This window comes from Tarenaya hassleriana, unplaced genomic scaffold, assembly GCF_000463585.1.
Source record: "Tarenaya hassleriana unplaced genomic scaffold, ASM46358v1 Cleome29, whole genome shotgun sequence".
Classification (NCBI taxonomy): domain Eukaryota; kingdom Viridiplantae; phylum Streptophyta; class Magnoliopsida; order Brassicales; family Cleomaceae; genus Tarenaya; species Tarenaya hassleriana.
Genome location: NW_010966092.1, coordinates 768,057 through 786,415, shown reverse-complemented (window position 1 = coordinate 786,415; position 18,359 = coordinate 768,057). Strand labels below are relative to the sequence as shown.

Genomic DNA, 18,359 nt, shown 5'->3' with positions numbered 1-18,359 from the left:
TGAACCGCTCATCTTCTTAAGCTTCTTCTTCAAGTGAGTGTTCCAATAGTTCTTTATATCATTGTCTGTCCTTTGTGGAAGGTATGATGCTATGGCTGCCCATCTGCATAAATACATACAAGAACAAGTTAAAAAATATTTTACTATTTTAATATTCACAAATGTTTGTATATGTGTACCATATGTATCCGCCAAAACTGGGGTTTGTATGGCACTTTAACCTACAAATAGACCTTATATGCCTAAAAAAGGTAACTTTTGTAACAAAGTGAAGATCTTGTTTTGGATGTGAGTCTCTATGTGCATGTGTATATATAAAGATCTGCATATATATACTTGTTAAAAAACTTGAAAGATCCGTACCTATTGCCCAAGAGGGCTTGAAGGTGGATAATCATCTTCTCTTCATGCTCGGTGAAATTGCCACGCTTAATACCGGGTCGAAGATAATTAGTCCACCTCAATCTGCAGCTCTTGCTACATCTTCTTAGACCTAATTAATAAAAAACGATCAAACGTCGAGATTTTATAAATAAATAAAAATAAGCCGAAAAGATTCGAACTTTTGAGTGAAAACAGATGAAAAGGGAAGAAAAAGAGGAAGACGGATCGGAGATGGACAAAACAGTAAACTGAGCGATGAACACAGGAGGGTAGGTGCCATAACGCGGTTATTTATTGCTCTTATTTAATGGTCATACCAACCAAAGCAAGAATCATAAACCCAGAAAAAAAAACATTAATTATAGGGTTTAAGAAAAACAAATCACACATTCCATTCTTAATCCATAAAAAAACGCGTGATTAGCAAACAAGGTAAATACCTGTGTTAGTAGGGACAGATCTCCAGTTGCTAGCGCCATGTTCTTGAATGTAAGAAACCAAGATGATGTCTTCCTCCGGAGTCCATGGCCCTTTCTTCACTCCAATCTTGTCACAGCAAGGTGATCTTCCCATCTCTCTCTCTCTCCCTGTATGTGTGTATATATGTGTATCTTCTGTGTATATATGTGTATGTGCGTTTGCAAGAGAAAAAGGGTACTCTTGATCTGTTTTGAAGAGGAGATGTTTTTGGTTATTAGGGTTAAGTCCAACTGGGTTATACCATGTCTGAGGAAGACGAGAGTGGAGTTGCTTATATTTATAGAGAGAGAAAGCTGACTCTATCAGGCAATAATCGAAGTTACTGAGTGAGGATAATAATATAATATTGATTTTGAGAGAGAGAGAGAGAGAGAGAGAGAGAGAGAGGGGGGTGGGGTTTGCTTCCAAAGAGTCAAAAGGGACAGCCTGCTGCATTTACTCTCTTCCTTTCCAAAAGTCAGCCATATCTCTCTCTCTCTCCCTCTCTCAATCTAATTAGCTCTCTTGTCTCTTTCTCTCTCTATATATTCTTGTGTGTGTGTATATGTGTGAGTATCATGCATGCGTATATATCTATGCTTCTATCTGAATTGGGTATATGATTAGGGTTTAATTTTGTAAAAGGTATATATTTCTCTATCCCTTTCTCATTTATTAATTTTTATACAAAGGGGTTTATACGTTTATCATAAGGACCGCGCATATATTGCTCCCACAAAAGAGCACTTGATTTCAATTGTTTACCAAATCACTCTCACTGCACTTAATCTTTCAATTAATTCTTTAAATTTGAAACACCATATATAAATAAATTGAAATTAGTTTCCTTGAAAAATTCAAACCGAACCGAATTATAACACATATTCAAAATATACAGATTTTTTTAGCATTAATTATATCATGATACACAACTATTGGATCCCATGAATCGGTTTTGAATCCGTTGTTTCAGTAAACAAAATACTATGTGTGTGATACACAATTTTTTTCGAGTGAATCCGATTTGGGTACTTAAACCGGTAAAATATAGATGCAAAATATCTGTCTCGCCCCGAGTTATAGTTTCAAATTTGACAAGGGGCATAATTCTAGTCTTGTTTCCAACCTCAAAATTAGTTTGGGTTTCGTTTCAGAATATCCGGTTAATCAAAAAAATAAAAACTTTTCTCGAGCTTAAATATGCTTACATTATATTTGTTCATGTACAAAACTAAACTCTCTCTCTCTCTCTCTCTCTCTCTCTCTCTCTCTCTCTCTCTCTCTCTCTCTCTCTCTCTCTCTCTCTCGGATTCAAAACCGTGTGGTGCTGATAAATGCAGTAGGCATGAAAGAAAAGAGGTGGCACCGAAGGTCCGGAAGAAGACAAACAAAAATTACAAAAGAGAAATTATGTTTTTAATGGATTATTGTGAATTTTTTTTTCTATGAGAAATTCTTGCGCTTTTTTTCCCGTTTTTATAGTAAGAAAAAGTTCATACGTTTCTCTGTCTTCATCTTTCTTTTTTGTCCTATTGATCTCTATAAGACATATACATAAATACGCGCATAAATAGTTTGGAAATATACGCCTAGGGTTTACATGGACGCATGGCCAGAATGTTAACACATACGTCGACGTGTAATGTCCCATACATTATATTAATATTTATTACTCGCTTCTTTTGCAGAAAGAAGAAAAACATCTCATTGAGGAATCCACCCGTCAAAACTCTATGACCGAAAAGATGAATTTACATATTCTTTTTGTTTATATATATATATATATATATATACATGTAAGATTGTGGATGACATGTCTAAAAAGTTATTATCTTACACTAATAATACAATGGGGGGAAAATATAGAGTAGTTTGATTCTAAATAAACTCCTCGTACATGTGTAAGTGTGAGCTATTTTAGACCAGATCCTACAAATTTGGTGTATATACACGAAATCACAAACATATATATATATATATATATATATATAGTATACGTAAATGAGTTTTAAAGGATTTAACTATGTATATATATCAATAATACATGCTTAATTTCTTCAATCCTAAACATGATTATAGCATTACAACACAAATAGATTGCAACCCTGAGCATGAAATATGCCCGGTTGAAACTCAGGAGTAGATGATGCTCCCTCCTCCACCAAAGCATCCGGATACGGACAGCCAAAAGCATCCTTCTGAACCGAGCTCTCCGACAGCTCCTCAACCTGATCCCCGTATCATCTCACCGGAAAGGGCAGCGAGTCATTCTAATGGCCAACTGAAATTTACTTTGCCCGACAACAAAGTTCAAAGTAAGTCGGCATATCAATTTGATAATGAAAATGAGATGATCAAAGAAGCTCAGCGTATCCTTCGTTTCAAATCAACTGTCTAGACTCCCCGAGACCCAACTGATTTTATTTTAGTCGGTAGAGCTCATTGAGACAAATTTAAGTAGTCTATTACCCAGAAAGCCTCATTGAGACGAGAGTTCGTGACGAATCAACGGCTTGCTTCGATCAATATGATTCCAACATTTTGCTGGCTATTAATTATTGTATTAATTTGCTCTCTTTTGTTTGTCTCTAAACTCTAGATTAAATTTTGGTAGTAAAAAGTTTGGATTAATATACATTTACAGTTAAAAACAAAAACAAAACAAACAAATTGATTGCAATTAATGTGGAGTGAATTATTAATGAGATGGTGATAGAAAGTCACCCGGTAACATGCAATATGTTCTATAAAACTTGTGATATGGTCAAATTTTTCGAAGCTTTTATGGTACACACAAATTTCGCATTAAACATGTTTACATTTAGGGTAATTATGATTTAAATGTTCAAAAAGAGTAACCTGTTATTTCCTTAGCACGTGAAAACACCATGCAAGCAGGTTATTAATTTCCATAACAAAACCCATTTAGGCCCTAATTGAGCTTAAATCTTATGAAAATAAATCACGGCAAATACACACACACACACAATATATATATATATATATATATATATTCGTGATGCTAGAAACATTTTGCTACATGCATTTTTAAAAAATAATATAACTATATATTTATTTTTAGTAAATTGAGGAATTAAAAAAAATCCTAATAACGAAAGGAATGTTGCATGCACGTCGTGGGTGCATCGAGCTTCTAAATGGCTTCCACGTCTGATTAACTAATTCAATGAACAAAGGCTAATTGAAAGCCCCATCTCCCATCTCCCATACTCGGTAACCTTTTGCCCATACGTTATACACTTACAGTACCTTGTTCAAGTTCTCTTTGACTTCGTCAGCTGTATACTCCTTTCATCATGCTATACATTTTGTGTGTATATATATATATAGATATATACAGTACCTTGTTCAAGTTCTCTTTGACTTCGTCAGCTGTATACTCCTTCCATCATGCTATACATTTTGTGTGTATATATATATATAGATATATATATATATAGATAGATAGATAGATAGATAGTCTTGATTATCATCGGGTACATTATTTATTATTTGACGGTAGATTTGATTTTGTTTATTAATTAATATTGATACTGGGTAATAAGTCACTTCATCACCCAAGATGTCGTGGGCGAGTGGTCAAGTTTGGGGCGGGAGGTAATTCTATCTTGAGATTGAGTGTTCGATTCCTGACTAGTGGGGAGAGAGGTAATTTCTGGGTCTATACGGTCCATATACAAAGACTGCTCTCGGGCCGGAGGTTTACCTAGTCAGCGCGGCCGAAAGGTAGTAGTTAGGGGTCCTCCGTCATAAAAAAAAGTCACTTCATCTATTAATTATATATAAGTATAGCCTATATTATTGAAAATTATAAATACGAAAACCATAAAAATATAGAAAAAGAAAAAAAATAAAACACAATCAAGTTTATTTACTATATCTTTTCTTTTTTGAATTACAATGAAAACAACTCATGTATTTATAGGACATAATAGTAAAATAAACAAAGAAAAATATTACAAAATAATATATGATTGGAACAAATAAATTAAGAGACAACTGACACCATTAATACTTTTTAATTGATTTATGTCTTTAATTAATTTCAATCATCTCCATAATCATTTCTAATCAATTTCAATCTCTTTAAATTTACGCTTTGTTCCATCATTCCAATATATATATATATATGTCCTTGGTGTGTGTCACATTGATAATATACACGTAATGTAATACCCCATTGTATACTCGTAGGGCGAAAATCATATTGATACATATAATCCAATTCCGAATTTGTAATAATTTGAGCAATTGAAAACATGTTCTATTTCACGTACTCCCATAATTCCTTCAGTTCTTTGTGTTTACGATGTTATAAAAAAAACAGGTTCATATAATTGGTACATTTCCTAATAAACTATAATTATACATACATACATACATACATACATACATACATACATACATACATACATACATATATATATATATAGATAAACAATTATATAATAGTGTAATGGTACATATAATTATATTATTCACTGCGTCTTTAAGGCTTAGGGTTTCTTTTTCCGTTTCTCCACCGGATGGAAAGTGTCTCCGTAATTTCCTACAGTTTCTAGAAGATTAACGGGAGAATTCGTATGTCAACGACTATGGTCTCCTTTTGGATCTCGACGGGTTAACATCTTATTATATACGCAGACAAAAATAAATTATTGACTAACTTGCTAGGGCTTAGAATCATTTCAGGACACGTGGCAGATTCTGATTAAAATGAAATTAAGATCAAAAATTTTTGTTGCCTCGGACCCATCAATAAATGACGTGATAATGATGATTATTATTAATTAGTCAATTTAATTAATTAATATCTAATCAATAGGTCTTACTGTAATCCAGCTACTGTTTGTTAGTGTCATCAGACAAGATTTAAGGTTTTTCCACGACAGTAACTTTTCCATATTTCTTTAAAACTCCCTCTGCTGGTGGAGTTTTTTTAGGCTAAAAAGATTTACCAAAGTATAATTTTTCCCGCTGTAATATAGTAGATACATTTGAACTCATAAATTTAAAAATAGACGTAAATTTTACCTCATAAATTAATAATAAGAATAAATTAATCACAGTCTCATAAAAATATATGTAAATATTAGCTATTAAGAATTTATGAGAAGGTGTATACATAAATAATGTATTATATTCCTTATACAATTAGGTTTTTTACTTATAAACAAATTATATATTACTCCATCCGTTTTACAATATTTAACGTTTTAGCCTTTTTTACATTTTTAAAAAAGCAATAAAAAGTCATATATACCCTTTAACAGCACAAATATTGATGTTATCATTAATAATCTATTGGAATTTGCCTATAAATTTTATCAAGGATAAAATTGAAAATTATTTTAAAATTTTGCCTAAAAAACCTATAAGAAACCTAAATTTGCCTTTAAAAACCTAAAATTAGAAACACAAAAAATTATAAAACGTCAAATATTGTGAAACGGAGGGAATATTATGCAAAGCCATTACGACGGAATAAAACTTTATATATGTGCGTGTACATACAGATAATGTTTTATACTTGTCAATTACAAAATCAATGAAAAAAATTAAATGTTGTCGTAACAGTAGTAGTAAGTGCACGTTCGTTTTTTTATTTTATTTCAAGAATTTAGACTATAATAAAATTGTGGGAGTTTCTATAATTAATTCTACATCTTCAGTTAAAAATTTACATACGGCCACGATATCTGTTTAGATTTCATGTCTTAAAAATAATTATGTTAGACCAATTCAAACTGAAAATTTCTGCGATGCAAATTGCAATTAACTAATTTTCAAATCGATATCTGTTTTTACGAATTCCCAAGTCAAGATCATTGAAAGCAATATATAGTTATTGCATAACTAATTATCGATATATCTTAGTTTTAAGATCATTCCATCGTCTTATATATATATATATATATATATGTTATTTGATCAATTTTTTTACATAAAAAATTGTAGTGATTACGAAAAGAGATTAATAATAAATAAATCATGGGGGTGACGTTAGGTAAAGATATTAACTACGGGCGAGGAGCAACTACATCGTGGCCAGAGCCATTGACAATCTAAATTTACCTAAACAGTTTCTCCGGCCCGAATCTAGGGAGCTGTTTTCACCACTTGCATCTCCAAACCTTTTAATTGCTTTATTTTGTATTTTTTTTAATACAAAAAAATTATCCTTATCTCTTAGATTCGATTAATTTTACTAATCTATTCATATACCAAATATTAACCGTGAGAATCCTTCTCTTTGTTACTATATATATAACTAATTACATTGGATTGTTGAAATACAATGAAGATATTGAATTCGTGGACATTCAACTATAGGTATTTGATCGTCGTCAATATTTTAAAAAATGTTTATCATTAATTACTATTTTATATATATATATCCAAGTAGTCGACTATAGATTCTTTAAATGATAATTATTTTCGCTCACCGATTTGAATGAATTTTCTCTTATTAAAAAAAATGGGGCTTAAGATACGCACTTGAATTTGATTAACTTTTTTTCGTTTGATCGTGTTGGAAAAGAACAACACAAGTAATAATAGATTACGTTTATACACATGACGGAGTTATATTTTTATTATAATGTTAATAATATTTAATTATTTTGTGTACAACACAGAGTGGTCTCATCGTATTACGAGCTCGACGCCTCGTGATGTGATTTGCAAAATCTTAGTCTCATACCTAAATACTTTGACTTACGGTCCTATCCGATTTCCATGTCGGCTCGTGATGAGATTGACCATTTCAGCGGTAATTAATTAATTTTAAAATTCAAATCCACATTTATGTTTGGTACGTACGCGTTTATTAAAAGGTCGGAGATTTATGCGAGTTTAGATTTGTAGGGCTAATTAATATTTTCTCCAATTTTCCGAAAATATTCAGTTGATAAATATAGGACAAAATATTAAATTTTAATATTGATTATTACGTTTCACTAGCTCAAGGTCAAGATTTACGTGTTATCATATTCCGAGGTTTGTAAATCAATGACGACTAAAATATTACTAGCAGTAGTACTTAATAGATGTATTAGATTATAAATTCTGCTAAACACAATTGTAATTTTTAGATGATCTCTAGAATCTACTTTAGAAATTAAACTTCCGAGATTTTTAATCTTTTATCTAAATCCTCTTGTGTGTTACAGAAAATAAAATGTAATTTACCATATGTGAAAAAGATTTAGGCCTTGAAGGAGTTTTCTCAACTTTTGGTATTTGATAACCCAAAAAATGTTAGCAGCTAAAACCAAAAACTAATACCATTTTGTTTAGATTTTAGTTTAAAAATCTGATTTTTTAAGACTTTTTCATTTTTTATTAAATATTAACTATATAAAATATTCAGAAGGTAAAAATATCCATAATTTTAAAGAAACTTTCACTTTATACATAGGTATAAAATCCCTTTTTGCTAATTTTATATTTAAAATCTAAAATCTAGGATTTAAAATAGTACTATTCCAATCAAGTTTTATAAAAACTATAAAATCTACACGACAGAATAATTTATAGTCTATGTACACTAATGACTATTTTTTTAATTTCATCAAAGTAAGAGATTAGGGTTTTCTATTAACATCATTATTTGGTTTAAAAAGATCGGGTGACTTGTTACGCCCTCCTACTCCTAGGTTGAAAAAGTAAATAAAATTATTTACCCTTTTTGCATAAACTTTCTAATGTTGATTCGATTTTTAAAACTTTTAGCCGAGCGAAATCATAATAAATTAAACTATTAGAAACGTAGGATATATCTGTCATGTATATGTGCTTATTAGATTAATAAGTTGTTGTTTTTTATGTAATGCTTAGAATTTGATTTTATGTTTAATTCCATTATCGAAGAAATTGATTACATCGTGGCTTTACTATAGTACAAAACAACATTCGGTGAGTCCATTGATCTAATGGAATTTTCTCTCAATAAATTCTCAGTTCAATGTTGTTTGTAATTTGATCAAACCTAAAAATACATTTTTTTTAATAGAATAAACATGTTCCACAAAATCCAAACTTTGTTAGTTCAAAACGGACGCAAAGCGTATGTTTTTTTTGGTAAAACAAAGCGTATATTTCATCTTGAATTCGAATTTTAAATTTAGAAAAAAGAATATATAATCAAAATCATATGGTTGATTTTCGACTTCGAAATTAGTTGGACCTAGATTGAGAGTACTCAATTACAAAGAATATATATGTATATATATATGGAAATTATCAAATTGGAGTGTACTAACCAAACATAAGTCATTCTCATGTCTTATTTTCTTCATCAAGAAAAGGACAAGGAGAAGTAATTGTGGCGGCAAAAATATTCCATTTTTATATTTTCTTTGGAAAACTAAATTTTCGTTTATCAATTTAATATTTGATATCGTTTTTAATTATTTGTCATTTTCTATAATAATGCAAGACGTTGAAGAATTTATACTTGAATAAAAACAAAAACAATTCAAGGTTCACGATTGTGTTCATATTATTATTATTATTATTATTAGATTCCATATCGTATGATTTCACTTTAGGAATACAATTCAGCTTAGTTTTAATGACTTGTGATAAATTTAAGTGGTTTACTGTGATATAGTATATAATTAATGCAAATTACTTTTAACTTTATCCTTAATTAGGGTTAGGGTTTGTTTTGACGGATTTTTTTTAATCTCTAAGGATATATATATATATATATATATATATTAACAGAGTGTCAGTGTTACAATTTATATTTTATTTGGTTTTGGACTTGTTTTTATTATAACAAAAAAAATATGTATTGCAGTTTAATATATTTTTTATTTTGTATGAAAAGTATATTATAAACCAATTTTCGCGATTTTCGAATCCGGTATTGATATTTGGTTTACTCACCAATAAAATCAATTTTATCGGATTGGAATAAATTGCATATAAATTTATAATATACTTTTTTTTTATCTCATAGCTTTATTTGAAACGATTATAATTCTGATTTGAACATTTATCACACACACTGACACACATATATATATATATATATATGTATGATTTGGTCGACGAGCTAGATTCAATGCATGTGCTTTTGACATTGGCTAAATACAATCCTCGGTCTTTATATGTCAAAGTATGGCTAGGTTTCTACTCCCGTTTTGTATTCTCACACACCATCGTATATCTGATTGAAGCAGTTCTCCAATAATTATAATTTCGTGAAATTAAATACTGATTCTTCAGGGGACACGTGTACGGATAGGATCGAACCAGCTGTCCCTCACTAAGAGACGAATCGAGGGAGGCTGTGGACAACAAAGAAGCGGTTAGACGAAAAATCCCGAATAAGGAGAGGACACCTGCTTTTTGTGGGTTTGGTGGGACCCACCTAAAAGTAATATTTTATCGTCTAGCTTATCCGTGGTCCCCATGGCTTCTCGATCTTCTGTGCCACGTGTCGTAATCTTGTCGCTTGGACCATCTTATCTTAGGAACACCTTTCCGTTACGCGTACGAGATCGTCGCCGTCGAAAAACGTGTCACGAGAAGTTCAAGTGTTTTTGTCTTGAAGAAAGAAAATAATAGAATGGTATATTTTAAATCTTTTTTGTTTTGGTAATGAACCTGTATCTGCAACCTTTAATTGAATGCAACAATTTACAGATATCTTTTCTTTATCAATGTTATATTTCTGTTTATATTTTTTTTGGATTTTTTTTCTATAATTTTTGTTAATGAGATTGCAACTATTATATATGTAATTTACCCAAAAAATTACTATATATGTATATCGTGCTCAAGTTGTTATTCCAAATGATAAAATGATTTGAAAAACGAGGTATAATTTGCTCAACCAAATCTTTTTTTCTGAATAATTTTTTAATTTATATTTGGATATGTATACTTAAAATTGGTGGATTACACCGATTTGAAAATTTTGGATTATTGAAAAGAGAACAGATATTTATTACATAATATATTGTACATTACTTACAACAATTTACCATATAATATAATACGTACCTAAATCTTTTTTATATAATTTTTTTTGTTGAATTTATACATTTTAGTTGTTTGTATTATGTTGTATTTGATTTGAAATAAAACCTTTTATCGAAAGCGAAAATATTTTTATGTGTATTTATTTTTTTATCGCTAACCGGTTTATTTAACTCTTAAATTTGATGGGATACAATATAAATATCATCATTTTAGGAAAATCCCAAATGAGATGATAAGAAATATGATTAACATATCGAGAGGTTGGATGTTCGACTCCTTATCCATTCTTCTGTCGTCCGTCAGTTACGGCTAATTCATATCCCACATGTGTGTCGTGGGCTTGTATACATAGGTGTGGAGTTTATCCATCCAATACATCCGAAGGGTAACAGCCGAGGTATCCACCGTACCGTTAAAAAAATTCATCGTTTTTAACTTATTAATCCAAATTCAAAATCAACGAGTTTGTAGATTTTATCCGGTCTTATGCAATCGTATTTCAAAATGTTTTTCATTCAATACATAAGAATCTGAATAATTATTAGGAATATATATTCCAAACTTCAATTTGATTATGTTTATGTTAAATTAATTTATTTTGGAAAAATCTGAATGATTCGATTTATATTGGATTATTTTTACATTGGATTTTAATTGAATTCAGTTTTTTTTATTGTTATTTTTTCTATTTTAGTTTTAAAATATTTTATTTTCAAATGTTTTAATATTGGATCCATTATATCCGTATTTTATTGTTATTTGTAGTTATAGACTTATACTCGTATTATATTCGTTTTTATTATAAGTAAATTTAACTTTTTTATTTAACAATGATCTTTTTTTTTCTAACAATGAAATTAGGACTATTTCTTGTAGATTATCAATGCAAATCATCCTTGAAAAATGGTTTATATATGGCTAATCTATTTGATTCTGAGATTAGGGGTTGAACTATAAAACAATTAAAGTTTATTTCGTACTGCAAGAGGCATTTACAATATTGAAATTAATAAAATATAAAAGAATACTTAGCTAATATAATGTTTGTTTAAATCAATTTTGAGACATTATCTACTGAAAGTGAAAACTTAAGAAGTTTGGTGTTTTTAAAATTTAAACTTTGAAAGTAGAAGGTCAACGAAATTACATTAAGGTCTTTTCTGAAAAAATAAAAGTTTTGAGGCGAAATTGTAAATATAAGTTTCTAAGCCCTGTTCTGGGACTATAGGGTTTTTTGGGATAACACCTTTTTTCTTCTTTTTTCCCGTCATCGTTTTCCTTCGGCCGTCTCACCTCTCAGTCTCTCTCTCTCCGGCCCCGCCGCCGTGACTGTCGGAGCCCACCGCCGCCGTTCCGTATTTCCGGTGATTCCCTTCCCATCATTTGTGCTATCTTTCCTTTTATTTATTTTTCCTTGGCCATCGTTTTCCTTAGGAAATGTGAAATCCCAGATCGAGCAGATTTAGGGCTCTCAGGTTTCATTTCCTTCACCTGATTCATATGCTTTGATTTCGCAGTTAAATAAGATAAATTTGTGGCCTTAGACCCAATTTCTCGATCAAGCATCACTCGTAGCCATGGCGGGTTGGCAGAGGAATTTGCAGTTGGTTCTTCGTCAAGTTGGGAAAAGAGTGGAGAACAGTTACATTTCAACAGCGCATTACTCGTCGTCTCGGCATCTGGGATCCTCTGTCTCGCATGGTCAGTTTCAGATTTAGTGTTTGAATTCAGTCGTGATGATGATTCAGTTTTTCATTTTCTTTTTGCTGGTTTGGTAGGTTACTTGCAGGGTCTTTCGAAATCACATTACACCTCCTCAAGGCCACTGTACCAGTATCTACAGAACTTGGTAATACTTTGTCCCTTTAATTCTTTTCTTCATTGTTATGATGCTTTGCTGAATTGAAAAGTTTAGCCCTTTTTCCTGCCCTCTTTGTTTCCTGTTCGGCATTTTGCATGATAGCGAGTGGGTCATAGCGTCTTTGTAGCATCACTTGTACCTCAAGCTCCAGAATCCGAAATGGGTAAGGTGGATTTGGATAGGGGAGATATAATGTAGCAGGTTCAGTCATGTCTTTGTAGCTTGTGTTTGCTGCAACGCTCTTGCGACTGTGAAGTAAAGAGATAACACTCATCTTTGAAGCTATGCACTAACGCAAAATCTTAAGAATACTTAGTTTTCGGTATGCCCGTTTGGGGAGTGTCGTGATTGTCTGGGCTGCTCTAAAGTATATACTGTACAGGGAATTTCTAGTTCAAGGAAATTACTGGCCGATGAAGCAGCTGTATCATCGCCTCTATCTTCACCAGCTTTGTTGGGCAGTGGAAAATCGGAGGAGCAGAAGGTTATCGCTAAGCGTTCAAAAGTTCAGGCTGTCTTGATGGGCATAAAACAGGTGGGAGTTCAAAGTATTTTGAGGATTAGCATATCGGATTGTTTATTGGTTTGCCTAGACTAGGTGCTGAATTGGGTAATTTTCCAACATGTTTATGGACCTGAGTTTGCTAAGGAACAGGTTTTTCCTTTGTTATTTGGGGAAACTCCTTACACTTAGATGGAAGCATATACGTAATTATATAACCAATTATTCTTCAACAGAAACATGATCATATGGCCTTGATAAGATGCACATAAACAGTTGCTGAAGGGTATTGCAATTTTTGGCATACATGATTTCTGAGATGGCAAAGAGGGGGACACTTAAGCTGTGTCACAGTAAACTCTATATCTACTCGAATGACAATGTATTACTGGATTTTTTCATACGATTAATGTAGTGTGAAATAAGCTTATAATCCATTGGTTTCTTTTCTACTCTGGAGTGTCTTCTTGAATTCCTTACAACTATCATATATAATCTTAGATAGCAACAGGCTCCGAAGGTCTAGTTTTTATCATTCCTTTTGTTAAACAAAATTAAGGAATTTGTGAGCCAAATTTGGAATGGAGGCTCCCAGGGTAGAGCACAAATTTCGCTTTCTATAACAAAGTATTGATATACATTTCATGGTGTTTGCTTGTTTTCAGAGTCCTAAGAAGGTCAACTTGGTTGCAGCATTAGTTCGTGGCATGCGTGTTGAAGATGCTCTAATGCAATTAGAGGTCACAGTCAAACGGGCTGCCAAAACCGTGTATCGGGTAACCTCTCAGCTCTCTAAGACATGTGATGTATACCGAATACCTACATCTGAGTAATCTAAAACCATAAATGTGGTGGAGTTTTTGGTTTTGTTTTGTTTTATTTTTTTAAATCTCTTGTCTTCTGCTTGCATGCTGGCCTTTGGCATCTTATTTTGGCTCATTCTGATTATATCTGACAGAACTCTTCTTTTGCCGAGACTTACACTACTTGTTATCTTTTCTAATGCAGGTTATTCACTCGGCCCGAGCAAATGCCACTCATAACCATGGGCTAGATCCTGACCGTCTTCTGGTTGGTATGTAATGAAATCTCACTTTGAATTTACTTGTTTTGCTTAAACGAAGGAAAATGAGATGTGAGAGAATATACTTTGAAATTTCATGTAAATCCCTTTGTTGTGTGGATATATCATGTACCTTTTTGAGAAAATTAAGTCACTTAGGGTTTAAGCATAATGGTGATGGATGCAGCGGAAGCATTTGTCGGGAAAGGATTATTCAAGAAGAGGATATCGTATCACGGGAAGGGTAAATGCGGGTTGAAAATAAGACCCGAGTGTCGTCTAACGGTTATAGTGAGGGAGACAACTCCAGAGGAAGAAGCCGAGATAGCGAGGCTCAGAGTTCATAACTTCAAGAAGCTGAGCAAACGAGAGAAACGGCTTGTGCCTCATAAACTCATTGAGACCACTCCCATCTGGAACCGAAAAGCCAGCAAATCTCATCGGACGACAACGTCTGTGCCTTCATGAAACATTAAGTGAGATTCATTTTGTCTTCTGTTCCTCCCTTCCAATGTGTTGCCACAGTAGAAACTAAGACCTACCTCTTTTCTGCACTTGAAAGAACATAGCTAAAGCTCATGTTTGTTATGGTCGAATACCCAAAGTTTGGTTGGTTTTATTCGGTTTAGTGTTAACCAGAGCTCCTTTTAAGATCCAGAATGATCAAAACTCAACCGGTGTAACCGAGCTTTTCCGGTAAACGAGTGGTAATTAATAAAAATAGCTCACCACCATCTTTGTTTTTGCTTGAATATCCAACGTTGGTTTAGTTTGGTTTAGCTATAACCACAGGTACTTTAAGATTCGGAAAGATCAAACTCAACCGGTTTAACCGAAATTTTCAGTTAAAGGGTTGTTATTAATAAACATAGCTCACCGAGGGGTTTTTTTTCTCGAATATCCTAAGTTTGGCTGGTTTTGTTCGGTTTAGTTTTAAGTTTTAACCAGTGCTACTTTAAAATCCTGTAGGAGTAAACACAACCGGTTTAACCAAACTTTTTTCCGGTTTAAGGGTGGTAGTTAATAAACATAGTCCTCTCTCCTTGTTTGTTTTGGCTCGACTATTCTGAGCTGGTTGGTTTTGTTTCGGTTTAGATTTAACCACAGCTACTTTTAAGATCTAGAATGATCAAACTCAACTGGCTTAACCGAACTTCTCGGTTAAAGGATGGTGATTAATAAACACAATGTCTTATGATTTAATTCATAATCCTCAAAACATATCTGGAACGCTGTTACATATTCTTGTGATACAACGGTCGATGTTCATGTAATAAATCAGGACCAACTAAAAGCATTCATAACGTTCAGAAATTAACTACCACTACCCCCACCACTATTACACATACTTTCCTCTGTATTTGAGTTTTGGGTCTTTGGAAAGTGCCTGAGGAGATGGAGGAATTGAATCGGAGGGGCTGAAAACGGATGAATGAATGTTACCATCCTCCAACCACTTAACGTGATTCTCTCTAAACTCCTTATGTCTTAACCGAGCTTCTTCTTCGATTTCCGGTGTGTAAGGGCTGATTTTCACCATTGTTAGCAGAACCCGACTGTATCGGGAGCTTAAGATCTGTTGAGAGACGGCGACTAACTTGAAACACGTGTGCTCGGGATATTTGTTCTCGGGATTATTGTCTTCTCTCAAGACGGGGAAGAAGAAGACTAGTCTCCCTCTCATCACGAGCATTCTAGCAGCGAGGTCGAGCAGATCGTGAACACACTCTACCAAGCTGTAAGGAGCTGTTGATGGAATGTGGCCTGTCCTTTTGTCGTCCGGGACGGTGTACGGATCCACTGCCCCTTTCAGCAATTTCCTCCCACCCGATTTCCGTCCTCCAGCTCGAACCCCGTAAGGGGGGTCGCAAATGATGGCATCAAAGATCTGGGTGCAAAGTTAAAAGAGAAGAAATGACAAGAACCATAAGAAATAAACAGAAGCAGATCGGTATAGTTTAGGAACGACTCTTATGAGTGCATTTGTAAGGTAAATATAACTGGAAACGATATTCTTCTATAGAGTCCAATACTGATAATCTCAATTTACTAATGACGCAACCGTGAACCACTGCAAAGGAGAAAATAGAAAACAGAAAAAAATTAGTTACCTCCTTCAACCCAGGGCGCCAAGGAGGAAGGTTATTATCCATCCGTAAAAGTGCAACTGGCATAGGCAGCCCATACTGCAGAAACCACTTACATGTAAAAAAACACAGAGATATAAATGTAGAATCTAAAACCTAACCAAGATACATTAAGTGCATTGACCTGCTTGAAATTGCTCCAGACGTTACAGTCCGGACCACGCCCATCACGCACTACTCTGATGTCAATGTCTGCACCCTAATCCAATAACCAGTGTCAGTTAAAACTCAGAAAAATGGAATGGAAAAGGAAAACTACTGAGCAAGTTAAACACGAACCATAGTTGTCGCACCAAAGTGTGCAGCCGAAACAAGAATGCTTCCAGTCCCAACAAAAGGGTCATAGACAAGTTTGCCAGGGGCTGCCTTTGCTTGATTGGACATCAAGAAAGCCACTTCGGCATCCATAGCTGTTGGGCCAAGGTAATTGCGGGATTTTAACTGATAGGTGGGTACAAGTTTTCTGTCCGCACAACCAACCTCACGGCCAAAAAAGATTCTTCTCTGAACAATTGGCGGAAGGCCATTGTTATCTCCAGATTCATCGGTTTCCAAGAGAAAGAACTTGTGTTCCGGGTTCTTCAAGTTAACCCGACCCTGCAAAAAATGAATACGCATCAAGCTACCAACAGAATACAACAAGCAATAGGCGGGGATCCAAGAAAGTGAGAACAGACCTTAAAAGGGATATAAGAGAGGGAATGAATGCGATCCTTCTGCTCATCGAAAGTGATGGTCTTTCCGAAAGTTTCGACAGAGATCCTAAAGGTGGAATCAGAAGTCAGAAATGGAAGCTTGCAAGAATCAGGGTAGCTTTCAATGGAGTCTCTCAGCTCATCGTAGCTACTTCCTTCACCCCAAAGCTCATACATTCCTTTGACCAGTATGCCTACAAATTAAAGCATTTTTTAGATGGGGAAACACAATTAAAAGAGGAGAAATCACAGGGAAGGAAGAACGTACTGCGGTTGGCGATACTGCAGGCGATGTCATCAGAAGGAAGATGAACAAAATGAAAAGGAGAATCCGGGTGGTGGTGTTGAGGAAGTCGCCACTGAAGAGACTCACTCTCTTCTCCTAAAGCTCCAAAGAGATCGGCCAATGCCTCCACCTCTGGTTTCCTGAAGTCTAGTAATCTGTGATAGAAGACGCAGAGGTACCACATCTCCACATTCAAACCCCTATTCGATGCAGAAAAAGCACTCCACAGTTACACCTTTAGGAATGAATAAAAATAGCAGAATCATCAAGAATGGTTCCAGGTCCTAATGGATGTAACACGAGAAGACTATAAGAGATGAATCCATGACTTATGTCGAATCTGTCCATCCAAAACCTGCAGAATATATCATCCATATCCGAAATTGCTTAAAATCTGACTAACAAACAGACAAAACGCGAATCGACCATTTCCAAGTGTGGACAGTAAGAAGAAAATGAACCAGATTGCTTCGAAACCGACCAAACGACAAACAAAGGCGACCACTGTCGAGCCACTCCGATAAAAACTCGGAACTTCTACTCCAAATCTCAATGCAACATTCAACCAATAAAACACATACAAAGCGCCGAACTAACAATATTTGCTTCAGCTAAGCTATAATCCATATCGGAATCGTTCATTTCACGATAAAGATTCAAGGAAACTTGAAGACGCGCATCCGGATTAATCATCAGACATTCGAGAGAAAGAAAATGAACAGGAAATTAGAGCTCCGCGGGCTTGAATCCTAGGATCTTACCCCAAAATCTCACCGGACAAAAGTTGAAACAAACAAACTCCACAGAGAGAGAGAGAGAGAGAGAGAGAGGGAGAGAGAGAGAGAGAGAGAGAGAGAGAGGGGCTTGCCTTATTCTTTCCCTGGAAATTCCGCGGGCGAGGAAATGCGATGACCGAGAAAGACGTCAGGAGAGACGACGGCGACG

General features: G+C 34.0%; 3 protein-coding genes across 6 annotated transcripts in view; 1 reads left to right on the top strand and 2 right to left on the bottom strand.

Moving 5' to 3' along the window:
* The window catches only part of LOC104818256 (myb-related protein 306-like), a 2,368-nt gene extending 1,191 nt beyond the window's left edge, over nucleotides 1-1,177 (bottom strand). The window contains exons 1-3 of the mRNA XM_010547757.2: nucleotides 825-1,177; nucleotides 364-493; nucleotides 8-103 (exon numbers count right to left, since the gene is read on the bottom strand). Of these exons, the coding sequence (XP_010546059.1) occupies nucleotides 8-103; nucleotides 364-493; nucleotides 825-957 (359 nt within the window). The 5' untranslated portion in view covers nucleotides 958-1,177. The remainder of the gene's footprint in view (nucleotides 1-7; nucleotides 104-363; nucleotides 494-824) is intronic.
* A 10,935-nt stretch (nucleotides 1,178-12,112) lies between these two features.
* On the top strand, nucleotides 12,113-14,939 carry LOC109116862 (50S ribosomal protein L22, chloroplastic-like). The gene is made up of 7 exons (XM_019203066.1): nucleotides 12,113-12,224; nucleotides 12,378-12,561; nucleotides 12,639-12,709; nucleotides 13,104-13,256; nucleotides 13,889-13,999; nucleotides 14,232-14,298; nucleotides 14,474-14,939. The coding sequence occupies exons 2-7, from the start codon at nucleotides 12,438-12,440 to the stop codon at nucleotides 14,752-14,754; spliced, it is 807 nt and encodes a 268-aa protein (XP_019058611.1). The 5' UTR covers nucleotides 12,113-12,224; nucleotides 12,378-12,437; the 3' UTR covers nucleotides 14,755-14,939.
* A 526-nt stretch (nucleotides 14,940-15,465) lies between these two features.
* Nucleotides 15,466-18,359, bottom strand: LOC104818254 (tRNA (guanine(10)-N2)-methyltransferase homolog). 4 transcript variants are annotated; one of them, XM_010547755.2, is made up of 7 exons: nucleotides 18,283-18,359; nucleotides 17,397-17,649; nucleotides 17,111-17,322; nucleotides 16,713-17,030; nucleotides 16,558-16,632; nucleotides 16,398-16,472; nucleotides 15,626-16,174 (listed from the first exon to the last, which is right to left on the bottom strand). In XM_010547755.2, exons 2-7 carry the CDS (start codon nucleotides 17,596-17,598, stop codon nucleotides 15,626-15,628), a joined length of 1,431 nt encoding a protein of 476 aa, XP_010546057.1. In that variant the 5' UTR covers nucleotides 17,599-17,649; nucleotides 18,283-18,359. The 4 variants fall into 4 exon arrangements, with proteins under 4 accessions (XP_019058612.1, XP_010546057.1, XP_010546056.1 ...); XM_010547754.2 differs by having other exon boundaries at nucleotides 17,397-17,614; nucleotides 18,283-18,358; XM_010547756.2 differs by lacking the exon at nucleotides 18,283-18,359 and adding an exon at nucleotides 18,176-18,253 and having other exon boundaries at nucleotides 17,397-17,614.

Excerpts from the sequence above, each read along its gene's own strand:
- LOC104818254 (XM_010547755.2), bottom strand. The coding sequence starts at position 17,598 with ATGTGGTACCTCTGCGTCTTCTATCACAGATTACTAGACTTCAGGAAA. Across the intron at positions 17,323-17,396 it reads CTGCAGTATCGCCAACCGCA|GCATACTGGTCAAAGGAATG; the intron begins GTACGTTCTTCC and ends TTTAATTTGTAG. Across the intron at positions 17,031-17,110 it reads TCTCTTATATCCCTTTTAAG|GGTCGGGTTAACTTGAAGAA; the intron begins GTCTGTTCTCAC and ends CATTTTTTGCAG.
- LOC109116862 (XM_019203066.1), top strand. The coding sequence starts at position 12,438 with ATGGCGGGTTGGCAGAGGAATTTGCAGTTGGTTCTTCGTCAAGTTGGG. Across the intron at positions 12,562-12,638 it reads GGGATCCTCTGTCTCGCATG|GTTACTTGCAGGGTCTTTCG; the intron begins GTCAGTTTCAGA and ends CTGGTTTGGTAG. Across the intron at positions 14,000-14,231 it reads CTGCCAAAACCGTGTATCGG|GTTATTCACTCGGCCCGAGC; the intron begins GTAACCTCTCAG and ends TTTCTAATGCAG.